Source organism: Miscanthus floridulus, unplaced genomic scaffold (genome assembly GCF_019320115.1).
Source record: "Miscanthus floridulus cultivar M001 unplaced genomic scaffold, ASM1932011v1 os_1960_2, whole genome shotgun sequence".
Lineage (NCBI taxonomy): Eukaryota > Viridiplantae > Streptophyta > Magnoliopsida > Poales > Poaceae > Miscanthus > Miscanthus floridulus.
Genome location: NW_027098013.1, coordinates 70,277 through 90,374, shown reverse-complemented (window position 1 = coordinate 90,374; position 20,098 = coordinate 70,277). Strand labels below are relative to the sequence as shown.

At 48.4% G+C, this 20,098-nt stretch overlaps 2 protein-coding genes across 2 annotated transcripts; both read left to right on the top strand.

Moving 5' to 3' along the window:
• The first annotated feature begins 1,209 nt into the window (after window positions 1-1,209).
• Window positions 1,210-7,521, top strand: LOC136534470 (glycerol-3-phosphate acyltransferase 1-like). The gene is given in 3 exon segments (XM_066526893.1): window positions 1,210-2,138; window positions 2,141-2,229; window positions 6,424-7,521. Coding segments are annotated over 3 exon segments (1,680 nt in total). The 5' UTR covers window positions 1,210-1,426; the 3' UTR covers window positions 7,303-7,521.
• Window positions 7,522-11,579: 4,058 nt separating this feature from the next.
• LOC136534471 (PLASMODESMATA CALLOSE-BINDING PROTEIN 1-like) lies at window positions 11,580-13,311 on the top strand. The gene is made up of 4 exons (XM_066526894.1): window positions 11,580-11,667; window positions 11,943-12,470; window positions 12,594-12,624; window positions 12,731-13,311. The coding sequence occupies exons 1-4, from the start codon at window positions 11,607-11,609 to the stop codon at window positions 13,017-13,019; spliced, it is 909 nt and encodes a 302-aa protein (XP_066382991.1). The 5' UTR covers window positions 11,580-11,606; the 3' UTR covers window positions 13,020-13,311.
• The last annotated feature ends 6,787 nt before the right edge of the window (window positions 13,312-20,098 follow it).

Genomic DNA, 20,098 nt, shown 5'->3' with positions numbered 1-20,098 from the left:
AGCTAACTAAGTAAGTAAATAGTATAACTAGGTTATCACCTAATCTCTAGATCACCAACTAATTAAACTTAATAGGTTATCACATTGCAATCCTAATTACATTAATAAACTAACTACTACACCACAATTCAACCTCACTATCTAACTACATTGCATATACATGAAATTTACCTGTCCAACGATGACAGTGCACGATGCGGTGGAGAGCAGGAGGAGGCGTCGGGCGCAGTGGAGGGCCGTGGGACGGGGTGGCAGAGAAAGACCTAAGCGTGCGGCCGGACGTGGAGGACGGGGAGGCAGCAGCGCCTGGCCCAGCACCGCGGGACGGGCAGGGAGGCCGCCTCGAGCGGGACGCGGCGACGGCTGGGCGGTGGGGCAGTCGGCCTGCGCAGCACGACTGGGACGGTGGCGCGGGGCGCAGACGCGGCCGGCCGATGTAGCGCGGCCGGGACGGTGGCGTGGGGCGCGGACACCGGGCCGGGCCGCGGCGGCTGGGGCGTTGGGGCGGCCCCTCTCTAGGCCCTCGCCATTCTTCTTCTCTCTTGCCGGCAACGCTCTTCTCTGCCCCGCCGCGTCCAACAGTCCGGCCACCACGGCCCCCCACGCCCGCGTCCTCCATCCTGCTGGCCACCGAGGCCCCAAGCACGCGGACGCCTCCAACAAGATCCAAGAGAACCATGGACAAGACGAGGTACCCCGTTTGCCAGCATTGAAGACCTAGGAGAACAATGGAGAAGACGAACTCAAGGGCATAATAGTCTATATACTGAGATAGTACTATTTATTAGCCCCTGAGATAGTACTATTTATTAGCCCGTGGATAAAAAAAAAGAGAGACCGGACTAATCACTGGTCGCTTGCTCGTAAACGATCGTAAATTTCCAGCCGGGAACAATGTTTTTCTCTCACACCAAACTAGCCAGCAGTAAATAATCCATGATCGTTTACGGTCTCCCGAACAGGCTGCTGATCCCTGGTCTTTAGCCCAACAGGGCATATACTGCTGCGTGTGCATCGCCGCCTCCTCCTTTCACTTTCCCCCACCCACCTCCTTAAATTCCCCTGCGGATGGCCAGTAGACCTCTCTACTCGTCTAGTCCTCCCGGTGCATACGCATCCGATCCGACCTTGCCGCTATATATAAACACCCCAGCCTCCATGCCCTCCACGGCTCCACTGCAGACTGCACCACACACCCGCCCCTGGCACTGCCAGCTTCGTCGCCCACCCGAACCTTCTTCATTTGCAGCGATAAAAATAGGAACCGAGCAAAGGTCCGGCGACCTAGAGCAATAGCCACCACCATCGCCACAAACAGGCCAGCAGCACGTAGCTATATGCCGGAACTGACCTAGAGCCTAGAGGATCGGAGCAGCAGGGTGTTTGTTGCCTGTACTGTATACCTAGAAAACGAGGACCGCCGGAGATGGTGTTTCCTGCCATCCTCCCCAAGGTGGCCGCACGATGGCTCTTCACGTTCTACCGCGCCGCCAGGAAGCTCAGGCGCCACGCCTTCCAGCTCTACTACCGCAACACAGCCACCGCCAAGCCGCCGTCGACCTCCGCCGTCTCGCAGCAGCAGCAGGCCGCCGCCGCCTTCAAGACCGTCGCCGCCATCCCTGACGCCGCCGGCCGGACCGTCGTGTGCGACATGCACGGCGCCCTGCTGCGCTCCACCGCGCTCTTCCCCTACTTCATGCTCGTGGCGTGCGAGGGCGGCAGCCTTCTCCGCGCCATACTCCTGCTCTGCGCCTTCCCGCTCGTCTGGGCACTCGGGGAGCAGCGCCGCGGCGGCGCCGGCGCCGGCGCGGGCGTCCGGGTGATGGCGTTCGTCACCTTCGCGGGGCTCACGCCCAGGGACGTGGACCTCGTGGCCCGCGCCGTCCTGCCCAAGCACTACATGGAGCAGCTCAACGCGCTGGTGTACGGCAGCCTGTGGCTCCCGGCCAGGCGGAAGGTGGCGGTGACCAGCGCGCCGCGGGTGATGTCCGAGTGGTTCCTCAAGGAGTACATGGCCGCCGACGCGGTGGTCGGACTCGAGCTGCAGCACGTCACGGTCGGCCGACGCCGGTACTTCACTGGGTTGCTGTCCGGGCCCGCGACGGGGCCGGAGCTGATGAGGCAGAAGGCGCTCAGGAAGCGTTAGGCGCCGAAGACGACCCCGTGGCCGACGTGGGCATCATTAGCCACTCCAGCCTGCTCGACCAGCTCTTCGTCCCCTACTGCAAGGTGCGTGCGTACATGCATGTAGCAGCTTTTTCTTTACTTACTTTCCGTAGATAGACCTTACTATAATACGGGGGCCTGTTTTCAAGGCATTAATATGGAGTAACACCGGTATGCATCATTAACATCTCAAGAAAAGCAGTACTCCTAGTAACCACCAACTACAAAAGCATCATTAATCGGAGTAGGAAGGATTGTTGTGGCAAAAACGCAGGGGGAGAGCCAATCAGCCAAACACGTACGTACTAGGTTAAATGTCAAAGTAACAACGACATATACCGCCGTCAAAAAAGAAGTAAGGGGTGTTGGTTGTGATGGACTAAAGTATTTTGGACTAAAATATGTACTTTAGTTGAACCTAAACAGCCAAACATTTGACTAAAAGTGGACTAAAATCCTTAGTCCTTTAGGTTGTGTTTAGTTCGTGAATTTTGGGAATTTGGCCACTGTAGCACTTTCGTTTTTATTTGGCAATTAGTGTTCAATCATGGACTAATTAGGCTCAAAACGTTCGTCTCACGATTTCCAACCAAACTGTGCAATTAGTTTTTTTATCTACATGTGATAGTTACTGTAGCACTTTTGGAAAACTTTTTGGGAACTAAACAAGCACTTAGTCCACAAATCTGGACTAAAAAGTGTTGGGGACACCCATGTCTCTTATTTATTGCCCTCTCTCTCCACTTTAAGCCCATTTTAATTCAAAAAACCAAACACCACTCTAGTCCACTTTTAGTTCATGACTAAAAAGGACTAAAACTTTTAGTCCATGGACTGAACCAAACAGGACCTAACGATGACACGTCCCAGAATCCCATTCAAACGAGCTAGATTCTATAAGGATTTTAATCCAAATTTTTAGAATCTTAGAATCCAATTAAACACGGATAATATATAATAAAAAAATAATGGATTCTAAGAATCACTATCGAATCCAAAACGGGCCCTTCTCTTCTTCTCTTTTTTTTTATCGCGGATAGGTTAGATGCGTGAAACTAAGAGGAAGGGGTGTATCTGTGAAAGTGTGAAACGATAGTACAGATACCAGCATAAATATCCTTTGACCTGAAGGGTCTACTAGCTAGTTAACCGGAATCTGTATTATATGGTGCACCTATGGCAGGTGGACCTGACGGGCTCACCTGTTAGCTGTTAGTGATAAAGGGAGGTAATCTGTATGACTGAAAAACTAACCACCGTCTACAGCAATCCCTTGAACATCAGTAAGCACACGCAAAATCAACCGGCAAAAATAAGTCCACGAATCTCGTTCTCCCTCTATACCAAAAAAAGTGCATATTTCGCATTTTGAGGAGTTAATTAATTTTAAATTTGACTAAATATATACACCAATATTTATGATACCAAATAAATATCAATATTAATCACACTATACATTTTTATAGTAAACTTGGTTGTACAAATGTTTGATACTATATTTCCTACTACCATTGTTCCTGAACTAATAAATTTTTAGGGTTGTCTTAAGTCAAATTTTTATAAATTTCACTAAATTTTGTAGGGGAAAACACCATAATTTATGACACCAATTTAGCACCATTAGATAAATGCCACATAATATACTGTTATAGGGTATCATAACTATTGTTTATCTTTTCCTATAAAATTTTTGTCGATCATTAAAAAGTTTGACTGAAAGATAACCATAGAAGTTGATTCATTGGGACGAAGGGAGTACGTATATAAAGTTGAAATACAAGATGCACATTTATTTTTGGACGACCGAGTAGGCACGTAGTAGCGACGCACGAGGGAGGACCGGAGAACTCCAGTGCGAGCAGATTGATCGGACGTATGTACTCTATAGTACGTAACGTACGTAGTAGCTAGAGGCACAGGCACTGCCACACTGTGGATGTTCAGAGTTCGCACTGACCGCAGCCTGTGCAGCCGACGTTACACGTGAGAGCACGAATCGGCGCCCCGCGTCCGCTGGACGGCTGGACGTACTGGATCGTGGCAGCCCCTTAATCTAACCTGGACCAGTACTGCTACTGCCGGAGTAGCATGCACATCCAGCATTCCAGCCTCGCACAGCCACGAGTTGTCCTGAAGAAGGGCCAAAAAAAACGATGGTAAATCGGCGGCCGCCGGAAGGACGCAGAACGGGGAGGGAGCATGATATGCATTGCCTGGCATCGCACCCCATTGAAGCGCATTTACGGTGCGTTTGGTGGCATTTAAGCGAGTGTGCTGTTGTTTTGTTTTCTCCCTGCCCGGCCCGCCGTGGCTGTGCCGCGCGCACCTGGCCGGCCACCAGCGCGGCAACGGAGACCTACTGCTACTGGGAACTGGCCGGGAAGTGAGTGATTGATGATCGGCGAGGCCACTATTGGTATTCCTGTGTCTCCTCTTTTGTGGTAGTGGTAACTGACTGCTGCCGGACATGTGCGGCGTCCCTGCCCAAGTGCCCATCCGGCCATCCCCCTCAGCGTACAGCACCTGCATTTCAGTGAGTAGGAAAGCTGCAGGTCAGCGTACAGTACAGCGTACCCCATGTTTCATCCATGCATGTTGCTAATACAGCATGCCACTGTAAAATACTAGTAACAATTAGCAAGAGTAGACCCGTATAAACCACCTGCTAATAACGTGTGCGTTAGATACTGGTAGAATGTTTTACCATGTTGGAACCTACTAGCGGGGCACTGGACTGGAGCAGTATTTTCCTCTGCTCACCACCCAACTTTCACCCTGCTCGTGAAATCTGGCTTACGCTGATGCTTATGCTGAAATGTTGTGTGAGAAAAAACGCTATTCCACGACTGAAAAGCACTTCGTTCATTCATCTGGCACCATGGATATAATTGTAGGCAAGCCCGCCCGACACGGGCTATAATTGTAGTCCATAAATGAACATGACTGCCCATGCTCGGTTAGCTCTACTACAACCTCTACTGCAAGACCATGCATGTGTTTCCAAGCACCGATAGGCTGGGTTTTTTCAAAAGTTACGGGCTAAGACGTACGTACGGGACAGGAAAAGGAGCCATCCGGGTGCAATTCATTCATGCATGGAAATTTCCAGACCTGCCGACCTGACCTGCAGCCTGTTCGGTACACCGTAAATGATCGTGGATTATTTACTGCTATCTGATTTGATGTGAGAGAAAAATAATATTCTAGTTTATAATCTACGATCGTATACGAACAAGCGAACAGACTACTGATAGGTGCGTGCCCCCTTCTGTTTTTGTTATAGTAGTTCAGATGCGTACAACAAAGTGATCGTGATCATCGACGGTGCACACTGCACACAACCGTGGTGTTGGACACATCGACAGTGCACAGCACTATCAGTAGATCAAATATCCTCAGAGTTGTGTCGTCCCTGTGATCCATATTAATGTCTGAAAAAGAAACTTTTAAGTTGATTGGTCTGTCTGTGTTTAATGCTGATGATTCAATCAACATAGGACTCAACAGTGTCTTAATATTGTACTCCTGCACATGATTGGTGGGAGTGAGATGCCTGTGGTCTTGATTTCTCACTACTCTGTGTTTTTTTAATATACAATTGGGCATATAATTAGACCCTTGGGTGCATACCGTTTGTTTATTTTTAGTTAAAGGATTAGTTTAGCACAGTTCTGAAAAAAGGGGGTTATTACTCATTCATGGATCCATAGCGTAGGGGACCACACTGAAATCTTTAAACAACAAATAATTGGTCCTTACCGCAAATAAGTAGTTGGAAGTATATGCAATAGTCAGCAAAAAAAAATAACATTTATTAATAGCTTGACCCTCTTTTAAATGCATAAATGTGATATCTAGTCGGAAAAGTCATTCACGAAGAGCTGAGGCTTCTTTTCGGCAATTATAAATGTACAGTACTTGGTCCACCCTTCCATTGATGGAATTTCAGATTCTAGGGTGTTTTTGGAACACGTGAATTTTATAGAAATCGTACAGATATTCTATAGGAATCAATAATGTCATCTTCATAGGAAAAATGCAGAAAACCAATAGGTACGTTCAAAAGGGGCTTTAGTTTGGTGCGTGGTCATCAGTCCACTTTGGATTTCTGCATTTAATAATAAAATCATGCATGGTAGTAGTCATCTTATTCATGTTTTATCACTCATCAATTCGACATGAAAGTAAATTTCAAAAAAAAAATTGACATGTAAGTCTGAATTAACTCACTGACAAGTACGATTGGGTTTCTCGCAGGAAGTTTATGTCGTGAGCAGAGAGAGCGCAGAGAATGACAAGCTACCGCGGGACAAATACCCGAAGCCGCTCATCTTCCACGACGGGCGCCTTGCCTTCCTCCCCACCCCGGCCGCCATGCTTGCCTTCTTCCTCTTCCTTCCGCTCGGCGTCATCCTCTCCGTCATCCGCATCAACATCGGCATCGTCCTCCCTTACAAGATCAACTTCGCGGTCGCCGCGGTCTTCGGCGTCCGCTTCCGCGCCTCCGGCCTCCGCGCCCCGCCGGCGCCGGCGGACGACGGCGACCAGCAGCAGCGCAGGGGTGTCCTGTACGTCTGCACGCACCGGACGCTGGTGGACCCCATCATGCTCTCCACGGCGCTGCAGAAGCCCGTGCCGGCCCTGACGTACAGCCTCAGCCGGCTGTCGGAGCTGATCGCGCCCATCAGGACGGTGCGGCTGACGCGCGACCGCGCGCGGGACGCCGAGACCATGTCCAGGCTGCTGAAGCAAGGGGACCTCGCGGTCTGCCCCGAGGGCACCACCTGCCGCGAGCCCTACCTGCTGCGGTTCAGCCCGCTGTTCGCGGAGCTGGCCGACGACATGGAGCCCGTGGCGCTGGACGCGCAGGTGACGACGCTCTACGGCACCACGGCGAGCGGCCACAAGTGGCTGGACCCCGTGGCGTTCTTCGCCAACCCGGTGCCCTCGTACCGGGTGGAGTTCCTGGGCGCCGTGCCGCGCGAGTGGACGCGCGCCGGGGGCAGGACGGGCGTCGAGGTGGCCAACTGGGTGCAGCGCCGGCTCGGCGAGGCTCTGGGGTTCGAGTGCACCGGGCTGACTCGCCGCGACAAGTACATGATGCTGGCCGGCAACGACGGCGTGGTCGCCAAGTAGAGAGCGCCGAGCGCCGGGCGTGCGCTGCAACAGCTGGGTGTTTTTATTATGCATACATGCTGGGTGAATTATTGTCAAAAGCTAGTTACTGTAATTTGCATGGCAGTAATGGATCTTTTGGTTCCGTTGTGTAAAGCAAATTTGATTAGCTGCAAAACTAATCAAATACTACTAGATGCTTGGATTTAAATTCAAATCAAAATAGTATATATTTCGTCTGATCGTTTTGCAGAATCATTTGCAACCCTCGTCAAATTATTTACAGTATCAACCCCCTCCACTACCGGAAACGTCAAATTTGCCGAGTGTTTTTATATTTGTCGAGTGTATTAATTCGGGCACTCGGCAAACAAGTTATTTGTCGAGTGCTGCGCTGAAAACACTCGCAAAAAAAAAACACTCGGCAAAACGGGGGTTTGCCGAGTGTAAAAAAAACACTCGGCAAAGAGGGGGGTTGCCGAGTGTTTTCTTTTTTGCACATGGCGAAAGAAATAAAATCTCTTTTATGAAATAGAAGGAGAAGAAAAAATTATAAAAAAAGTTTGCCGAGTGCCTAGATCTAGGACACTCGGCGAAAGAAATAAAATCTTTTTTTCTGAAATAGAAGGAGAAGAAAAAAAATTAAAAAAAGTTTGCCGAGTGTCCAGATCTAGGACACTCGGCAAACAAAAAAATCTTTTTTCTAAAATAGAAGGAGAAGAAAAAAAATTAAAAAAAAGTTTACCGAGTGCCAGATCCAGGACACTCGGCAAATGAAAAAAAAATCCCGTACTTATCCCCCAGCGCCCCTCCCTCGCGAGCACCCCGCCCGTCTCCCCTCCCCAGCGCCCCTCCCGTCTCCCTGCCGCCGACGCCTGCTGCCCTCCGCCGCCGCCCCGTCCCTCCCCTCCCTTCTTCTTCCCCGGCGCTCCCTCTCCCGGCCAGATCCGGCCCTCCCTCCCCTTCTTCTTCCCCGGCCCTCCCCTCCCGGACCCGAGCCTCTCCCTGCCGCCGCCGCCGGCCGGCACCCCTCCCCTCCCTTCTTTTTCCCCGGCCCTCCCTCTCCCGACCGGATCTGGCCCTCCCTCCCCTTCTTCTTCCCCGGCCCTCCCTCTCCCGGCTGGATCCGGACCTCCCTCCCCTTCTTCTTCCCTGGCCCTCCCTCTCCCGGCCGAATCCGGCTCTCCCTCTCCCGGATCTGGCGGCGGCATGGTGGTGGTGGGCGACGGCTGTGGTGGTGGTGGTGGCAGCAGCGGCGGCGGCGTGTTGCTGGTGGCGGCGACAGCAGGAGGCTTTGGTGGTGGTGGTGGTCGTGGTGCTGGTGGCCGGCTGTGGTGGTGGTGGTGCTGGTGGTGGTGATCGGCGGCTGTGGTGGTGGTGGCCGGCGGCGTGGTGGTGGTGGGCGGCGGCTTGTTTTTTTTATTTTTTCGAAAAAAAAGTTTGCTGAGTGTTTTTTACCCACTCGGCAACGTCTTTGCCGAGTGCGCGATAAAAAACACTCGTCAAACTAGTGTTTGCCGATAAATCATTACCGAGTGTCGTTTGCCGAGTGTAACATTCGGTAAACCCTTTGTCGAGTGATTTTGGGGCTTCGCCGAGTGCCTCTGGCAGGCACTCGGCAAAGTTCCTGTATCCGATAGTGCTCCAGCTAATTGTGCAACGGGTACAGGAAACCTTTGAACAAATTGTTTAGGGGTATCCCTATACATAATGTATACTGTAAAACACTCAACCCACCACTCCAAGAGAGATACTAGAATACTCACTCCATCCTCAAATGAATCAATCCATAGAATCCGTGTAGGTCAAACTATCTTAAGTTTGATTGACTTTATAGTAAAGAGTAACAACATCCATAACATAAAATGAGCACATTAAGAAAATACATTCTATGGTATATCTAATTATACTAATTTGATGTCATAAATCTTGACTATTTTTTCTAGAAATTAGGTCATAAATCTGATGACTATTTTTTCTAATTTGATGTCATAAAATCCCAAGTTTAAAAAGTTCGAGTTAAGACAACTCTAGGAATTTATTTATTCAGGGATAGAGGGAATATACAAACTCTGAACTCTCCTCTCTCTCGTGATTTTGTAACCAACTGGATGATGAAGCAAGTGACAGCGTGAACTTTCTGAGTCTACTATATACTTCCTTCGTCTTAAATTATAAGTCATTCTAACTTTCTTAGAGAGTCAAAGCATCTTAAATTTTACTAAAATTATAGAGAGAATTACAAATATTTATAATATAAAAAAAGATATACTATGAAAATATAATTAACGAAGAATGTAATGATGCTTATTTGGTATCATCAATGTTATTATTTTGTTATATAAAATTTTTCAAACTTGAGATGTCTTGACTCTCTAAGAAAGTTGAAATGAATTATGATTCGGGATAGAGGGAGTAAGTATTTGCTTACTTTCTATTGATTCCTCTCTTTTTTTTTTGAGCGACTTATGTAGATTCCTCCTAGAAAAACATGGTTTGTTTAAGAAACAAACAAGCAGTCCACTTGTACCGTCTCTAATCGTATCTTGTGTGATCCCCTAGACATACATATTCCTTCCTACTACTACTAGGAGCTTTAGATCAGGCCCAATAGAGTGGGGACAGTTGAGGCCCACAGAAAGGCTCAAACATTGTGGGGTCAGAGAACATGAGAAGCCCAAAATGGTGGGGATCCGTTAGAACCAATTGTGGAAACAGCCCAGCAGGTTTGCGCATCCCTATATATATGTATACTTTTGTCCATTTGCCATCAACTCAAGCACCAGAAAACATTCCAAGCTACTATGCCCCAGTCCACCATCTGATTGGCGCTTCACTCAGGGTCATAGCCTGGACGGATCACAAAAGGCAAATCTGGACGCTTTGGCCACCATCATATCTGCACAGCGAAAAGGGAGCAAAAGGAGACAATCGGCATCGCCGTCTTTGGAGAGGAGCGCCGAAATCAGGGAGGGAGTCAGGTGGACCTTTTCCTCGTGTAGCTCGCTACAGTGAAAGGCGGAGGCTCTGCCGGGCGGAGGCTTGCAAGACCTGCGGCTTCTCTGCTCCATGCACCGGCCGCCACCGTCGGTCCGTCGCTCGTCGGTGCTCCGGCGGCACCCATCTGCTGGCGGATGCGTAGCGAACTAGCGATAACGAGCGCAAGTAAAAGCTGTGGTGGCGACGATATATGATGATAACGGACAACGAATCCACGGTGGGCTAGTTTGTGGGCTGCAGAGAAACGCTAGTTTCTCGTTCTCTGTTGAAATGGAACAGCCTCTAGAAAGGCATGTCTGTCAGAGAAGCAGTAGTACTTGTATTATATATCCATCTGTTTTCGGTACCATGCATGATTTCCCTTCTGCTCCACTTTGTTTCAGTTTCTTTATGAATCGTGCATGGAGAGGACGGTCCTGCTGCTCTGCAGAAGGTGATTGGTTAACACCTTCAGAAGCAAAGCATATTAGCTGAAGTCGTAAGATACTCATTTGCACACCGATCCCTGATGATTCCTGCACATAATGAACTTGAAAGAACAAAACGGAAGAATGATTATAGTCGACAGAACAAAAGCTCAGACTAATATTATTTAAAATCAAAAGAGGATGGACCATACAATGTGCCATTTTCATCATCTAACTAATCTCGACTACAATCATCATTACATGATTAATGTGTGTGTTTTATCCCTGCTTCTTTTTTAGGGCAACGTATTTTATTCCTGCTAAAACAAAGCCCAATCTAACGTTACTAACTCCTAAACAGACCTGTAAAATCTTACCGGCCATTTCTCATCCACACAGACACAGGTTAGTATACTTTGAGGGAACGGAAATCTACAAAAACAAACAACCTCGTACGGGGCTCTGCAGATATTAAACCGCAAAGCCAAACATTCTCCCCAATCCCGATGGTCCTCGATCCAATCGACGCGATCATGGACATGCAGCCGATGGCCCGGGCAGCTTTCCTGTTTCCTCCCTCCGGCGGCTCCCTGCGCTGCTAGATCTTCACCCCCCCTGATCCACCAACGCGCCTTTCGCTTTGCCCGTGCATTTCTTTGCCATATGTTCACGCAGCTGTTGCGTGCTCCAACCCCGCAAAGCTCCAATCCTCCCCTCCCAAGTTTCCTCTTATTCCTCGTCTCCCTCTCTCTCTCTCTCTCTCTCTCTCTCTCTCTCTCTCTCTCTCTCTCCCCTGCCGCGGAAGGAACCTGTGATTCGACGTGCTGGCGTCATGTTTATATATACGCCATGGACGAAGAGAAAGCACGGCCCTATTTTACACCGCTTCTTCGTGCAGTAGCTGTCCAGGGAGACGAAATGGGTCATAGGCTGTTCAATCCCTTGGGCTTCCTTCTTGCCATCGTTGTCCTCTATGGTGGTGAGTTGCCGATTCGTCCTCGCATTCTTTTTTGCACCAAACTCTTTCGTGCTAGGACAAGATCAAGTTTAAACTTCTTCTGTAGAATGTGGTGACGTTTGGTACTACTTGAACCGTTCGTTTTTCTTCTTTCTTTTTCACCTGAATTCTTGAGGAAACATTATTCGGTTCTTTTCTGATGAACAAACAAGATAGTATAGGTGAAAAAGTACATCCTCATCAAGAAGTGACTAGATCGGTGGAAATAATCAGAGCGTTCCATCTGATCACAATAGGAACAGAGCAGCGGAGAGCAGAGGCAGCGGACGGAGCGAGCCCGCACAGGCTGCTGACCACCATCTCGGTGTCGAAGCCGTCCTACCCCACGGTCACCACGCCCATGTCGGCCTACGCCGACCCGGTCTCCACGCCAGGCACCCCGTACTCCACGTTCCCGTCGCTGGCGACCGGGAACGGCGGTGCAGGTGCCGGTGCCGGTACTGGTGGCGGTGGAGGTGCCGGTGGTGGCGGTGGCGGTGGCGGTGGCGGTGCTGGTGCAGGTGGGGGCAGTGGCGGTGGCGGGGGCGGCGGGACGTGGTGCGTGGCCAGCCCGAGCGCGAGCCCGACGGCGCTGCAGGTCGCGCTGGACTACGCCTGCGGCTACGGCGCGGACTGCTCGGCGATCCAGCAGGGCGGGAGCTGCTTCAACCCGGACACCGTCCACGACCACGCGTCCTTCGCCTTCAACAGCTACTACCAGAAGAACCCCGCCCCAACCAGCTGCGACTTCGGCGGCACCGCCACCATCACCAACACTGATCCCAGTAAGCAAACTCATCAATGCCTCTAGCTAGTCGCAATCATGATGCATGTCTTGCCGAATTATTTCGTATTTGATTAGTAACAGATCTTCTCACTCTCAAGCGATTTTCTCTTCCAACTTGCAGGTTCAGGGTCGTGCCAGTACCCATCATCAAGGTAAGCGTTCTGCGTTCATGTGAATCCAAGCAAGAACAAAAACAAAACAAAACATAACTGTTATTCGAAACAGTGGCTAAAATTTTGATGTGCTGTGAAATGGCAGCGGCGGCGGTCAGAACATGATGCCGCCGCCATCCCCGACGACCATGCCGCCGACAGTCCCCCCCACCCCGATGACCCCGACGCCGCCAACGCCGGACACCACCCCGGTCTACGGATTGTCCCCACCCGACTACGGCTCAATGCCCCCTCCCGGTCCCGGCTACGGATCAACGTCTCCCCCGGACTACAACGACGTCGGCGCCGCCGCGACGGTGGGGCAGGGCAGTGCGGCGGCGCTGGCGCCTCTGTGCGTCCTCATCGCGACAGTATCGCTGCACGTCTCCAAATGAGAGCGCTGCACATGGCAGTTTCAGTTGAGACGTTACACGGCGGCGGGCCAGCCCCGTACGTGGTGTCTGAAAGACGCTGCAAGAGTGCATGACCGAGGACCTCCGGTGGTGTGCTTGCTGCCCGGCGCCGGGGGAGTCGAGTCGTCGCAAGTCTGCTTAGTGTTGTACTATAAGAAATGTGGCGAGCTTCTAGCGGCGCCCCAGTTCTAGCAGAAGCACCAGATGTTTATACATAAATATATATTGGCCATTCCACTATTGTACTTAGGAGTATATCAGAAAATTTGTTTACATGCCCTCTCCATTTGCTCATGCTGAATAATATTGTTATTAGCAACGATATACCGACAGTTTCAGATGTAGCTTCTGCAGTTGGTACAGTTATGATTAAGGAGCATCTGTCCACCTTGTGTCAATGTTTCCCCTCCACTAGCCTAACAAACTGCCATGCAACCCCTTCACCATGCACGCCATCTTCTTCGTTGCCACCACGGTGCACCGGCGACCTCTGGTTACAGGTAAAGTTTTCCAAACGGGCCAAGCCCGCTGGGCCAACACGAGCACGGTCCGAATTGGCCCGGTACGAAAACGGCCCGGCCCGGTAGCTACCGTGCCCGTGCCAAGCACGGCATGGCCCGTGCCCATGCCTGGGCCGCGATGCCAGCACGATGGCATGGCACGGGCACGACCCGCTTCAACGGCCGGCACGGGGGCGGCACGGCCTCGAGCCATTGGATGGAGCCCCCCGCCTGCTGACCGTTGGATCTAGGGGTCGGGTGGGACGGCTTTATAAGCCAGCCGCCGCTCCTGGCTCGGAGCGTTTCCAAACCCTAGCTCATTCTTCCGTCCCCATTCCAGCCGCATCGAGCTCTCCCATCGACTGAAACCCTAGCCGCTCTCCTCTCTTCTTCCCGCCGTCCAGTGGCTGGTTAAGGCGGCGGTTGCTGGCACGGGCACACGTCACTTCTACACCACTCTTCCTTCTCCCTGACCGTCGATGTAGCTTTCTCGTCGAGATCCACCACCGTTCGTCTTCGTCTCTGTCTTGTTGCTCTCATCGATCTCGCCGGAGTCCGGCATCATTGGGGCTCCGCTCTGATGCGTTGAGGTACCAGGGTGTCGGGTCTCCGCGACGTCGTCGTCGCCGTTGTCTCTGGTGCTCCGTCAAGAGAGATGAGCTGTAACCCTAGATCTGTTCGTTTTTGTTCTTCTTCTTGATTTCTTCATGATCTTCTATTAACCCTAGGTGTTCTTGTTGTTCTTGGTTTTGGTAGGCGTTGGTGTTGAGGGACCGGAGGCCGGCGACGACGAGATGTCGGACGAGCAGGAGGACATCGGTCTCTCCATGACCACCAACGATGAGCTACGCCTCTGCGGGATGACCGGAGACGATGAGGACGATGTCGCTGGGGATGCCGAGGAGCTCTTCGGCCGTCGTGCTGCCGAGGAACTCTACGGCCGTACTGCTGCTGACCCACTTCCCGTCGACGACACTGACGCCCCCAACACCGGCGGCGCCGTCTAGGACGACGCCGCCATCCAGGACGACGCCGCTGCTGATGACGGCTCCAGCAGCAGGCCTAACCGCCCTTCTACCTCAGTATGCTGGGAAGATTTCGAGAAGCTCACCAAGAAGGTAAATGGTAAGGTTGTCAGGTATGGCGCTCGGTGTCTTCACTGCCGTAAGGAGTATTCTGCGTACTCTAGATTTGGGACTGGCCACCTTCTCCGTCATCAAGACTCTTGCCCTAAGAAGCGTGAGAAATGTCGCATGGCTCAGTCCCACATTACTTTCAATAAGGACGGTACTATGCGTAATTAGGAGTATTCGGCTGAGGTTGCTCGTGTTCAGCTTGTTCGTTTGCTTGCTAGGTTAGATCTTCCCCTCCATCTTGAGGGAAACTGAGGCCTGGGAAGATTACATAAAAACTGCTCATAACCCTAGGTACACAACTGTTTCTAAGCAAACTATAGCTAGAGATCTTTTTAAGTACTTCAATGAAAAGCAGTGATCGTTTGATTGATGATTTGAAGAGTAATGCCATTTCATCTGTTGCTATTACCTCTGATATCTGGTCTGGAAATGCAAAAGAAGATTATTTGAGTGTTGTTGGTCATTACATTAATGCTGATTGGCAACTTGAAAAAAGGGTGCTTGGCTTAAGGCTTATTGATGCATCACATAATGCTGATAACATTGCTGAACGTGTTAGTAATGTGCTTAATGATTATGGTATATTGAAGAAGGTTTTTTCTGTTACTTTGGACAATGCCTCTGCTAATACTAAAGCTATGGATAAACTGAAACCTGTACTTAGAGAGTATTTGGGTGCTGATCTGTTTTTGCATCAACGCTGTGCTTGTCATATCATAAACCTGATTGTTAAAGAGGCTCTGGTTGCTGTTAGTCCTATGCTTGATGCTTTCAGAACTGCTATATCATTCATTAACTCTTCTAACTAGAGAGTTGCTGCATATAAGAGCTATTGCATGGCATCTGGTATTAGACCTAGGAAGTTTGGATTGGACATGGAGGTTAGGTGGAACTCTACCTACCTGATGCTTAGGCATTTGCTACCACACAAGGAAACTTTCCATACTTTCATTGAGTCTAATTATCCTAGAAAAAGAGCTGACCCCTTTCTTTTGACTCATGAGCATTGGGCTATGGCAACTAAAATACTGGAATTCCTTGAACTGTTTTATGACTCAACAGTTGCTTTGTCTGGTGTGTACTATCCTACTGCCCCACTTATGGTTCATCATATTGTTAAGATTGCTATACACCTGCATAGGTATCAAAATGATGAGCATATTAGAACTGTTGTCCAACCTATGATTGATAAGTACAATAAATATTGGAGAACCATACCTGAACTTTACTGCATTGCATTTATCTTGGATCCAAGAGCTAAAATTAAAGGTTTTAACAAAGTTCTTAGGAAGTTAAATTTGCTTACTGATGCTGATTATTCTAATAAGATGGTGGAAACTAGAACTCTTCTTTTCAAACTGTATCATAAGTATGATGATTTGTATGGCTCTGTTAGGAGCGAAAAGGCCTGACCCTCCAAGCCTATCTGGTAAGAAAAGAACAGCTTGGGCTGAGATATATGATGATGATGGTGGTGGTGGTTTGCTTGGAGCTGGCTGTTCTTCTCTTCCTCCTAATCTTGATATGTCCAGGACTATTCCTGCTACTACTTTGTTACATGCAGCAAGTTCATCTAACACTGGTTCTGAACTTTCAGCTTATCTGGACTGTGACACAGTTAGCCAGATGGATGATGACTTCAACATCTTGAACTGGTGGCATCAGCATAAACTAGCATATCCAGTTCTTTCTACCCTTGCTAGAGATATTTTCAGTGTGCACCTATTTCTACCATTTCTTCTGAAGCTACTTTTAGTACCACTGGCAGGATCATTGAAGACCGATGGCGGAGGCTGAACCCTGAAACTGTGGAGGCACTCACATGCATCAAGGACTGGGAAGCTGCAGAGACAAGGCTACAACATATGGTGGAGGATAAGGAGCTCGAGGAGGCCTTTGAACAACTTTATCTTGATTAGTCATTTATGTAATGGTTCTGTAATCTTAAGACTTGGATGCTTTGGACCTTTGGTTGTGGATGTAATGAACAATTGAACTTATGGAGCTGGTTGCACTCTTTTTCCCTGTCTAGGGTTTCTCACAAGGGTGAGTTTTACCTAGACAGGTTTTTAATGAGGCAGCCATTGCACAACTCCTTTAATTTGGTATTTTGTTATCTCTGTCTTGTGTTTTCTTCTTTGTGATTTCAGATTCATCAGATTTCACGTTTGTTTTTGAACTGTTCTTTTGATTCTGATCTGTTGAAGTGGTGATATGGTTTTAGTGCCAAGGCATGGCACTAGTCCGCTGGGCTGCCGTGCCCTGTGGCACGGCACGACACTATCTGAGGGCTTTAGTGCCGTGCCTGGGCCAGAGTCTGGGCACGGTGGCACTACACGGCACGGCACGACAGTGACACCGTGCCTGATAGTGCCGTGCCTGATAGTGCCGTGCCATGTAGTGCTAGTGCCGTGTAGTGCCAGTGTCGTCCGTTTGGAAAACTATAGTTACTGGGTAGGGTTTAGCCTACATGGCCATAGTGATGCAATCATGCAAGACCATGTCATCACTCACAAGTGCGATTGGCATATTTATTCTTTGGGTCTTGAATGTTTTCTTACGCTACAACACATGGAGCCTTCTATGGCGAATATGCAATGATAATAGAGATATTGGTCATTAAATGTATAAAATGTTTTTTTTTGGAACCGGTTCAACTTACAATAACGAAAATGTATCGTTTGTTAGTGATACCACCAACCCAAAATTATCATACCCTACTTGGATGTCATATTGATGACGAGTTTTATAACAACATTTATCTGTCATATTCTCATAATTATTTAATTGTCATAAACAACTAGAAATTCGTCATGTTCACTTGACCTTATTCAGAACAACTTTTCAGCCATGAAACATTATTTTTCTCTCACAAAATTTCAGCATAAGCCAAATTTCAGCATCAACGAACAGGGTGATTGTCACTGAAATATTCATTACACGGTAGTTAGAGAATAAGTAAAAAAAACCTCATATAGAAGAGAGTCGTCATTTTGTTTTATGCAATTTCTAGAAAATATAGTTAGAGACAGGCCAGCACGACTAGTGAGCTACGTGGGGCTTAACTTATCTATAGTATGTTTTGGGATGGTGTAGTAACTTCCTAACCCTACCGTTCCAAGGCAGATGAAATACATCATGCGGGACAAAAGAATGCAGCAACAAGGATGACACAATCCATGGGACCATTATTCTATGGTGATTGGTGATTTTTCCATGAATTGTGGTTCAAGTTTGAACGAAATTTGACTGTTCGAACTTGATTTGAATTTCTGGAAAATAAAGCCAATGTCCAGCGTTCTCTTCTTACCCTAACTTGTTCTGGGCTAAATCTTCTAAGCCCATCTCTCTTTTGAGCCTAACAAGTTATTTTGTTTCATAGCATTTGTTGTTGTTTCTAAGTTTTTTGCACTTGCACTTGCACATGGCTTGTTTCTTCTACAGCTGTACCTCACCGATTCCGTTCGTAGCTTAGTTCAATGTCGAGCGGGAATTTGGATGTTAGTCACCAATTCACCATTAGTTTCTGAAATTTAATAATGATACATATTCTTTTTCTAAAAAAACTGAATTTTTGCTAGATATCAAACAACAATCTTGTAATACCCCAAAAAGAAGTTTCATCGAGAGAAACAAATTTGGCTAGGTAAAATAATAATTAGAAAACAAGTGTTGATATGTTTCATCCCGGTCGTTCCAAAATACTAAGCAAATAAGTCCCCAAATCTCATATTCGATTTTCTCAGACATCAACATATTTTTTGTGAATTTTCAAAAAAAAAAATCAAGTTTGTATAGGATTCGATAAAATTTTAATTCGCTCGAATTAAAATAAAAAAAAATATTTTTCATAAACCTATTCTAGCCTCTAAGCCGAATATGACTTGGCCTATTACCTCACAGATGCATTTAAATTTTGAAAATTGTGTCCGAGTTTCGGTTCCGTGGAAAACTTTGGACTTCCGCTCTGGTCCGCTCGGAATCTGGTCCCAGGCGTGGTAATGTGGTTCACGACCAAGGCCGGTGGCGAAAACTAACAAACCAGGGCCCATGCAAAAATAACTTCGTTAGTCCAGCCCAACTTAGGTTCGTGGGCCCGTCTGCGTGAAGGGCTAACATGTTCAGGTCCAGTCTGAGCTCGGAAGTTCGGAAAATTTGAAACTACGTGTGAGGTCGGCAGGCTACTGAGATTTGGCTTGTCCAGTTCCAGTGAGTGACTAAACCAAAGCCTATCTCTCTCTGTTTTTTTTAAAAAAAAACCAAAGCCTATCTAGCAATTTCCGTTGGAATCTTTTTTCCGAAAAGGAGGAGGACTCATATTAAATCTTGATACAGTACCAAATTACACATGAAAAAAACTGAAATAAAATATACATAATATTATATCCAGATTTTTCTATCGTCTTCTTTCTCAATATCTTCCCACGAACGCTGGAGCCAAAGTGCAGTTCTTATGCCAAATCCAACGACCAACGTCAAAACATTGGACATGCCGCAAGATCCAACGCTTTGGAACCAGTCCAAAACGCATCTAAATCGCTGAAAGAATATTGGCAATTGCATCGACGGGTACGACATATGATGCAAAATCATTACCTCGAGATCTTAATTTTCTCTCCGCGATCATCGATAATGAGATCGATGACCTAGAGTCGTTGTCCTCGTAGGTGCTCCCAGAAACACCCTTCCCCTTGCATATAAAATCCACAAATTGGCTACCTGCCGATAAAAATCGATGCTTGCAACCGCGATCTCGTCGTGTCAATCGCCGAAGTCGTCGCAGGACACATGATCCTGACCAAAAATCATCTTCGTCGGAAATTTATTGGACTCAGGCCCTAAAACACTAGAAAATTGTGGGGAAAGGATGGGTCCCCTCCACTTCTTTGTCTCCGGCAGATGTACTAGAGAGGAAGAAGGAGAGGGGGCCCTAGGCGCGATGGCGGCGGCGCTACCTAGGCCAAGTATCATATCAGTTATAACGTTATAGATTCGATTACGAGATAATGGGCCAAGTGTGGGCATAAGTACATACCAAGTCATCTCAAATTTGCACAGATGTTTAAAACCTGAATAATTTGGTGAGCCCAAAGGTCATGAAGTGAGCTTTTTATCCAGTCCACCCACGTATATCTAGTATCTATCTTGTTTGAGAGTTCCATCGGCTGGAAAGCTAGTTATACCGGCCACATCCCGGAGGCAATGTAAAACCTTGGGTCACGGGCCCAAAACGGATGGACGCGACAAGTTTTTCCGGCCTGGCAAGTGGCAACTTGTGTTGTGTGGCACACACGAGAGGGAGCAGTACACGGCTGTATCAACAACCAGCTGCAGTAGCGAGAGATGCCTAGCTAGCTAGCTAAGGATGGCGCAATGGGGCCGGGATCGGGTTCATCCATCACAACGACGGCGACGTCGGGTATCA

Bases quoted from the DNA above. Each gene is read 5' to 3' on its own strand.
- LOC136534471 (XM_066526894.1), top strand. From the start codon at position 11,607: ATGGGTCATAGGCTGTTCAATCCCTTGGGCTTCCTTCTTGCCATCGTT. The intron at 11,668-11,942 runs GTGAGTTGCCGA...TGATCACAATAG, and splicing joins CATCGTTGTCCTCTATGGTG to GAACAGAGCAGCGGAGAGCA. The intron at 12,625-12,730 runs GTAAGCGTTCTG...GTGAAATGGCAG, and splicing joins TGCCAGTACCCATCATCAAG to CGGCGGCGGTCAGAACATGA.